Genomic DNA, 8879 nt, shown 5'->3' with positions numbered 1-8879 from the left:
GGATACAGGCCCGGCGTTCTCGTCTCGTGTGATTGAGGTCCTCATGAACTCTCGTAAAGTGTCCACACGTCAGTCGTACGGTTACAAGTGGAAACGCTTCTGTTCCTTTCTGGACACTGACACCTTTACGGCCACAACTGCTGGCCTCAATAAGGTTTTTACGTTCATCCTATCCCTGGCTGACTCGGGGCTCACCTACTCCTCGTTGAAAGTTTACTTGGCCGCGTTATCGGCCTTTCATGTTCATGTTGATGGTTGCACCCTGTTTTCTACGTTTGTATCCTCCAGTCAGAGCTCCAGCACCTTTATGGGACCTTCCCTTGGTCTTGCGCCAGCTGACCAGACGGCCCTTCGAACCCCTCGCCACCTGTCAGCTGAAGCTCCTGGCGTGGAAGACGGCATTTCTTGTCGCCGTCACCTCGGCCAGGCGAGTCGGTGAACTCCTGGCTTTCCGACATGACTCGCCATACTTGTCCTTCCTCCTGGATGGTGTCCGCCTCGTGCCGGACATTTCATTTTTGCCCAAGGTGGTCTCTGAATTCCATCTGCAGTCTGAAGTCTTCCTCCCTGATTGACCCGGAATCACAGGAAGACAGACTTATGCACACCCTAGTAAACCTCTAAGCTGTTTGTCTCATATGCTGCACCCCGTGTGGGCACCCCAATCACTGCCCAACGTCTGTCCAAGTGGATCGTAGGTCTGATAGAACTGTGTTACCTACTGGTGAAACAGCCGTTGCCAGGCCCGGTACGGGCTCATTCCACCAGGGCTGTCCAGGCAAACCTCTAAGCTGTTTGTCTCATATGCTGCACCCCGTGTGGGCACCCCAATCACTGCCCAACGTCTGTCCAAGTGGATCGTAGGTCTGATAGAACTGTGTTACCTACTGGTGAAACAGCCGTTGCCAGGCCCGGTACGGGCTCATTCCACCAGGGCTGTCGCTACATCCACTGCGTTCCTGAAGGGAGTACAGCTGCAAGACATTTGCAGGGCTGCAACCTGGGCCACGCCTAATAGCACTATGCCCTAGACGTCCGCCAGTCCACCAGTGACAGTCTGGGACGTCAGGTTTTGGCCTCGGCTAAGCAGTAAACACCTGACAGCACCCGCCTCCAGGTAGGCTACTGCTCGCTAATCTCCCATTGGTGTGAAGCACAGAGACCACGAAGAAGATAAACAGGTTGCTTACCAGTAACTGGTGATCTTCGAGTGGTCATCTGTGCATTCACACCACCCGCCCTCCTGCCCTGCTGCTGTCTTCTTTTACCTGTTTTGTTAGGAGATTGACACGTGGCGGTTGGTAGGAACTGGCGGGATGTCCGTGCCTGCCCTTCTGGGCATGCTCACTGGGGCTCCTGAGCATGCTCAGTTGGGCCAGGCACGAAAATCCTTTTAAGAGAGCTTGCTAGGCACCGGCAGATCCAGCGCAGGCGCACTAGATCCCATTGGTGTGAATGCACAGATGACCACTCGAAGATCACCAGTTACTGGTAAGCAACCTGTTTATTTATTTTTCGCATTTATATCTAGCTCATCCCGTAAACGGGGTCAGGGTGGGTCACAGCATGTCAATAGATATGATAACATTTAAAACACATTAAAACATATAAAATCAGTAGTCGTGCTTGCTGTAGGGAGAGTCCAGCCCATTGACATAACTAAGTATGGCTGGCTATCAGTGGGTGGGAGACCACCACCTCGGGGGGGAGGCCACATGTGGACGTCTGCTGCATCAGCCAAAGGCCTGGCGGAACAGCCCCGTCTTGCAGGCCCTGCGGAATGGCATAAGATCCCGCAGGGCCCTGATCTCAAGGGGGATCACGTTCCACCAGGTGGGGGCCAGGGTAAAAAAAGCCCTGCCCCTGTCCGAGGCAAGACGGATGTCCTTTGGGCCAGGGATCGCCAGGAGATGTTGACTCTCAGAGCGTAGCGCTCTCCGAGGCGTGCATGGGAAATGTGATTTCGGTGATCCTGTTGTTTACTTGAACGCAGGGGCCGATTGGGTGGCTTCCGCAAGTGCCCCTGCTTTGCAGGCCTTCACGGAAAGGCTCCCTTCCCAAGCGCCAAGGCTCTTTATAGTACAGCTGAGGCCTGGAGCAGTGGATTGCGACGGCCCCCCACTTTCCCCCTCGGCAAGCTCACTCATATCTGTCTGTCACTCTCAGCACTGAGGGGTGACCGGTCTGCTCAGAGCAGCTCTGTCTACCTGGGCACAGCTTTTGCTTAGGCTGCTCTCCACCAGTCCATTCAGCCCACAGCCGTCTACTCTGGCAGAGAAAGGTCGCTGCTTACTCCAGCCACCGTAGGGCATTTTAAGACACCAGGGATTGAACCTGGGACAACCTGCATGCCTGGTGGGTGCTCTCTTCTCTCGCTGGTCCCTCCCCTCTCATATCTCGGAGCCAGTTCGGTGTAGTGATTAGGAGCCCAGAGAACCGGGTTTGAATCCCCCACGCCAGCTTCTTTCCATGCAGCCAGCTGGTGTGACCTTGGTTCAATCACAAGTTCTCTCAGAGCTGTTCTCTCAAGGGCAGTTTTCTCAGAGCTTTCTCAGCCCCACCTCCCTCACAGGGTGTCTGTTGTGGGGAGGGGAATGGAAAGAAGATTGTAAGTCACGTTGAGACTTCTTCGGGTAATGAAGGGTGATTCCCCACTCCTCCACATGCAGCTAGCTGGGTGACCTTGGGTCAGTCACAAGTTCTCTTAGAGCTGTTCTCTCAAGGGCAGTTCTCTCAGAGCTCTCTCAGTCCCACCTACCTCCCAGGGTGTCCGTTGTGGGGAAAGGAAGGGGAAGGAGATTGTAAGCTGCTCTGAGACTCCAAGTGAAGGACAGAGCATAAATCCAATTTCCTCCTCCTCCTCAACGTCATGTGTCACTTTTTCATTGCGGGCGGTTTTGACCAGTATCTGAGAGCGGTCCGTTGCATTGGCCCTATTAACAACCCCCCCCCCTCTTTCTAGGACAAGGTCTTGCGGATGATGTATGTTTGGGCCCTCTGCAGAGACCCCGAAGAACTCAACCCGCATGCCGCCTGGAGACTGTTAGACATTTCTGCTTCCAGCACGGAGCAGATTTTATGAGCACGGCTTCCCTCCTCCCGGGGCCCACCTCAGCCCTGTGGCCTCAGACAGAACCTCTGCTGCGGGAACAGGCTGTTTTGCACAAGGACCCAACGTGGAGGACGCCCTCAGGAGTCTCCATTTTCACAAGAGGTTGGGGGATGCTGGTTTTCGGCTGAGAGAGACCTGGGGCAACCGCAAGACCCCGTCTGCTGGAGGGGGCTTCCTTTGCATCGACAGGTTTTCAGCACGGCATCCCAAAAATGCTCCGCCGAACGTACCTGTCCCCGAGACCATCTCCGAAACTTTCCCATCAGATACAGCATGGCACCCGCAGGTCACCCACGGCTCCTGGATTGCTCGGCCACCGGATCTTGGCGCCGTGGCTCCAGCCTGCTCTCGACCAACCAGCTCGACTCATTCGTACTTCTTGTACCATCTGTACCCTTCTGCTTTTTTTCCCCCTGGCGGTCAAGATGGCCAGCTGGGCTCTCCCCGGCTTGCGAAGAGACATGCCCATCTCAGCCAAGAACCACTTTCACGGGGCTCAGGGGAGGAACGTTTGGCGAAGGCTGGAACACAGGTGGTCCGGTTGGGGTAATCAAGTAAGAGACGAACAGTTCTCCAGCATGGGAAATGGGACAGGGCAGGGGTCTTTTGGGCGTGCTGCCCTTCAGGTGCTTTGGGGGGGTCTCTCCTCTAGTGGGGTCGGTATGCCAGGCCGTTACAAGGGGAGGTGGCAGTCCTCCGCTCCGTCTCACCTACGCATGCCCCCCCTTTGTTGGGAAGGCCCAGAAGTAGTCGGCTGCACGGATCTGCCGCGAGAAGGGATATCATGACGGATGGACTCTTCTACTGCCTTTGTACATGAAATAAACCAAGCCAAATGCAGTGTGCTGTGGTGCGTCTGTGTGTGTGTGTGTGTCGGGGGGAGGGTAGCATCCAGAGGCCTTCTCTGGATCAGGCCAGGGCTGTTCCGGTGCTCTTACAGGAAACTTACATAAACACATGGAGGGGAGAGGTTTAGGCTTCTGCTGATAGTGAAAAGGAACCTCCGAGTTCTGAGACAGTTTACTTCTCAACGGCAGCTGCTGGAGACCAGCAATGGGATCACAGAATCATAGAGTGGGAAGGGACCTCCAGAGAGGAGAAGAAGAGAAGAGATTGGATTCATACCCTGCCCTTCACTACCCGAAGGAGTCTCAGAGTGGCTTACAAACTCCTTTCCCTTCCCCTCCCCACAACAGACACCGTGTGAGGTGGGTGGGGCTGAGAGAGCTCTGACAGAAACAGCTCTTTTTCAAGAACAGCTCTGACAGAACTACGGCTTGCCCAAGGTCATCCAGCCAGGTGCAAGTGGAGGAGTGGGGAATCAAACCCGGTGCTCCCAGATTAGAGTCCGCGCACTTAACCACTGCCCCAAACTGGCTCCAGGGTCATCTAGTCCCACCCCCCTGCACAATGTAGGAAATTCACAAATACCTCCCTGCTACACACCCAGTGACCACTGTTCCACACCCAGAATATGACAAAAAAAACCCCTTCAGGATCCCTGGCCAAACTGGCCTGGAGAAACATGGCTTCCTGACCCCAAAGTGGTGATCAGCATTTCCCTGGGCGTGTCAGAAAAGGCCACAAGAGCTAAGCACGGCAGCAACCCTTCCTCTTGTGATCTGCCTGGGAAGATGGGGGGAGGGAGAGCTTGAGGGCCTGTTTTAGCCACCCTTGCCATTTTCACCATGGCTGATGGAGTCAGAAGAAATTTTCAAGAACCCCGTCATCAAACCAAACCGCTCTGATGGTCAGGAAGTTCTTGCTAATGTTTAGCCGAAAACACTTCTGATTTAAATTCAACCCGTTGGTTGGTTCTGGTCCGACCACCTGGGGCAACAGAAGACAACTCCGCAGCATCCTCTATAATGACAGCCCTTCAAGGACTTGAAGATGATTATCATATCCCCCCTCAGTCCGTCTCCTCGCCAGGCTAAAAATACCCAGCTCCTTCAACCTTTCCTCCTAGGACTTGGTCTCCCGATGGTTGCCACCTTTGTGCCCCAGTTGCCACCTCTGTTGGAGATGAGACTTCGGGTCTGGTCCCGCACAGCTCCTGCATCCTGGATAGGACAGAATCGTGGATCCCCCATTCCTCCCTAACGAGGCCTGATTAATGCTCCCTTCCAGGGGGCACCTTGTGGAGATCATTAGCGAGTCCGCTGTGGAGGCTTGCGGGCACACAGCTCAATTAGCTCTCCCGTTCTAGCCAAGAAAGGGGGAGGCTCCGCTATAGCAAATTAACATTCATTAGGAGCTAATGAGCTCCCGCTTAAAACAAGGGCAGGTTAGCCCCTGCGCAAGGGAAAGGCAAAGCTTCGTCAAGTCAATGGATCGCAGCACTGCCAGGAAGGAGCCTCTCGGGGAGGTGTGTCTCTGAATGAGTTCTTGACTGCATGTACAGTTGCATTTTCCCCAAAGTTATTTGTCATTCAATTACACACACGGTTTCTGCATGAATCACTAATCTATGTTTGCCACCCAGCCTGGCATGGAAGCGTGCCTCACACGGGGAATCGTGCAGAGAGCCACAGGCACCTCCTGTTACTGGTTGACGATGACAAATGATTGAATCATTCAGTTGCACCTGAGCTGAAGGTGGCAAAATTATCCGCCCTGTTTGGAAAACCGCCTTGGACAGAGCGGTCGCTGATGTAGAGATGCAACAGGCAGACTCCTTCCAGTGCAGGTATGTCTCTTGCACCTTGAGTGCATTTTCCCTTGTTTGGGATGCCGGTACTGGAACTGAGTTACTTCTCTTTCCAATAGGAGTCTAATAAATATATCCCAGAAAGAGAGTCTATCCAAAATGATGGAAGGAGGAGAGAGAGAGTGGCTAAAAAATGAAGGCTTTCTAGTGTAGGATGGTTTTGACAAAGTGGAAAACTGTGCACCCCTTTCACTACAATTAATAAGCAGCAAATTCAAAGAAAACTAGCACTGGAGGGTTGTTTTTAACAGTACCACATACGGTCAGCCTCTGGAACTCTTCACCACAAGATAGAATCACAGAGTTGGAAGGGGTCATACAGGACATCTAGTCCAACCCCCTGCTCAATGCAGGAACAGCCTAGAGCACCCCTGACTGGTGGACCTCCTGATGGCACTGGTATTTCTGGCCACTGTGTGATACAGAGTGTTGGACTGGATGGGCCTTTGGCCGGATCCAACATTGGCATCTCTTATGTTCTTATGTTTGTCCAGCCGCTGCTTAAAGACTGCTAGTGAGGGGGAGCTCACCACCTCCCGAGGCAGCTGATTCCACTGTTGCACAGTGGAACATGAAGACCACTCAGTTTGGTGTCGTGGTGAAGTACGCGGACTCTAATCTGGGAGAACTGGGTTCGATTCCCCACTCCTCCACTTGCAGCTGCTGGATGACCTTGGGCAAGCCATAGTTCTGACAAGAGCTGTTCTTGAAAAAGAGCCATTTCTGTCAGAGCTCTCTCGGCCCCACCTCCCTCACAGGGTGTCTGTTGTGGGGAGGGGAAGGGAAAGGAGTTTGTAAGCTGCTCTGAGACTCTTTTGGGTAGTGAAGGGCAGGGTATAAATCCAATCTCCTCTTCTAAGGAGCATTTAGAAAGGTAAAATACAGAAGACAAGTTGAGTGATGGTTTCTGGTCCTCGTAGCCAAACGCATGAGGTTGCTTTATACTGCATCAGGCCGTCGGTCCATCAAAGTCAGCCTTGCCTGCTCAGACTGGCAGCAGCTCTCCAGGGTCTTAGGCTGAGTTTTTTTCACATCGTCTACTTCTTAACTGGAGATGGAACTTTCTGCACATCAAGTAGATGCTCTGCCACCGAGCAACAGCCCTGCCCATGTCTTGGAAGCAAGACAACTTCCGTTGCCTTGTAGTTGCCATGGCTCAGTGGCAGAGCCTCTGCTTGGCATGCAGGAGGTCCCAGGTTCAATCCCCGGCACCTCCAGTTTAAAAGGACCAGGAAGCAGGTGATGTGAAAGACCTCCGCCTGAGACCCTGGAGAGCCATGAAGTAGGGCTGTGGCTCAGTGGCAGAGCCTCTGCTTGGCATGCAGGAGGTCCCAGGTTCAATCCCCGGCACCTCCAGTTTAAAAGGACCAGGAAGCAGGTGATGTGAAAGACCTCCGCCTGAGACCCTGGAGAGCGGTTGCCGTTCTGAGTAGACAAGACTGGCTTCGATGGACTGCGGGTCTGATTCAGTATAAGACAGCTTCATGTGTTCATATGAAAACGCCATGAGGTGGAACTTCATGGGGTCGCCAAGAGTCAGCCCTGACACTCTGATTTGACAGCACATTTTACCTTTATGAAGAAATCATTAATTTTGTTTGCCCAGCTTCATTGGGTGACCCCCCCCTCCCAAGTCTAGTAGTATGGGGGGTCTCTTTCTCCCCCTTCTGTGTACTATGCAAATTCATGCCCCTTCACCTTTTCCTTCAACCAGGTGTACCCAGCATGACACCTCTACCGTTGCCAGTTTCCAGGTGGTGGCTGGAGATCTCGCGCTATTAGAATTGATTTCCGGGCGACAGAAATCAGTTTACCTGGAGAAAATGGCCACGTTGGAAAGTGGATTCTATGGCAGGGGTGTCAAACGCATTTGTCATGAGGGTCAGATCTGACGTAAATGAGACCTTGTTGGGCCGGGCCCTGTGTGTCATAAAATGTAATGGCAGGTAGCGGAGATATAAACTTTATAAAGGACACAAACACAAAGTTTTTTTATTTTTTTTAAATAAAACATGCTTAAAACATCAGCACTCTTGCAAGATTTTGTTTATTTAACAGTGTCTGATAACTGACACCTCTTGCTCTGAATGATTGCACCAAAATGTCTGTGCTGTAGTAATCTTGATTATGCTGTTCAGGGGTGTATCTGTAAGCTGCAAACCTACTTTTGATTCATTGACAGTCATTACAGAAATCTCATGCTCAGGATTCCGAGCCTAGGACCCGGGGGAAAACATGAAATGGTTGGGCATTGTAAGCTTTTGTACAGAAATTGCTTCATGTGCTGGTCAAGAACATGAGAAGGCATCCTGACGCAGACCGAGGGTTATGGCATCATACCCCATTGAAGTCTGTTCCCCGCCCCGGGTCCACCCCCAAAATCTCCAGGTGTTTCCCAGCCTGGAACTGGCCTGCCAGCAACTTTCTTGGCACCTGCCCTGTGGTTTTGGAAAGTGGGCAGGGCCAAATGGGACTTTGGGAGTTTCTGATGGTTGTGGTGTAATGCAGACAGTGGATTTATACAAAGTGCTTTACCTGTGCAAAAAAGCAGAGCGATATTCAAGTGAGACATGATTCTGACTAAACACAATTGGGTTGCTGGGCTAAAACACTTAAGGCACTTAACTGGGTATTATTTATTTACATCCCATCTTTCCTCATGGTTCAAGGCAGCTTACAATAAGAGTCGAAAGAGTCAGTTAAAAACAAACCAAGAAAAAGTAACAAACAACAAATCTCCCCCGCCCTTTAAAAGATGCCTGCCAATTAAAACACAAAAGTAGGGTTGCCGGGTCTTACCCGTCTGCTGGGCGGGGGCGGGGGGGTTCCTGACTTGGTTCTGGGGTATTCTGGACACCCAGAAGTGACATCATCGTGCTGGGCCCGTTGTACAGGGGATGCTCTAGCGTTTGGTTAAAAACTCTGTGGTCACCATAGAATTTTTAGCCAAATGCTAGAATGTCCCCTGCAAAACATGCCTGGTGCGATGACATCAGCTGATGTCATCACACTGAGCCCGTCAGGTGTGGTGGGGTTCTTTGGCAGAAGCCCTGGTGA

At 52.2% G+C, this 8879-nt stretch overlaps 1 protein-coding gene across 1 annotated transcript in view; it reads left to right on the top strand.

The window, feature by feature from the left end:
- The window catches only part of TIMM44 (translocase of inner mitochondrial membrane 44 homolog (yeast)), a 42066-nt gene extending 38126 nt beyond the window's left edge, over positions 1 to 3940 (top strand). The window contains exon 13 of the mRNA XM_015413286.1: positions 2963 to 3940. Coding sequence (XP_015268772.1) covers positions 2963 to 3082 — 120 coding nt within the window. The 3' untranslated portion in view covers positions 3083 to 3940. The remainder of the gene's footprint in view (positions 1 to 2962) is intronic.
- Positions 3941 to 8879: the final 4939 nt, after the last annotated feature.

This window comes from Gekko japonicus, unplaced genomic scaffold, assembly GCF_001447785.1.
Source record: "Gekko japonicus isolate JY-2015 unplaced genomic scaffold, Gekko_japonicus_V1.1 scaffold914, whole genome shotgun sequence".
NCBI lineage: Eukaryota > Metazoa > Chordata > Lepidosauria > Squamata > Gekkonidae > Gekko > Gekko japonicus.
Note: the sequence above shows the minus strand (reverse complement) of the source record. Positions and strands in the feature narration are given on the sequence as shown.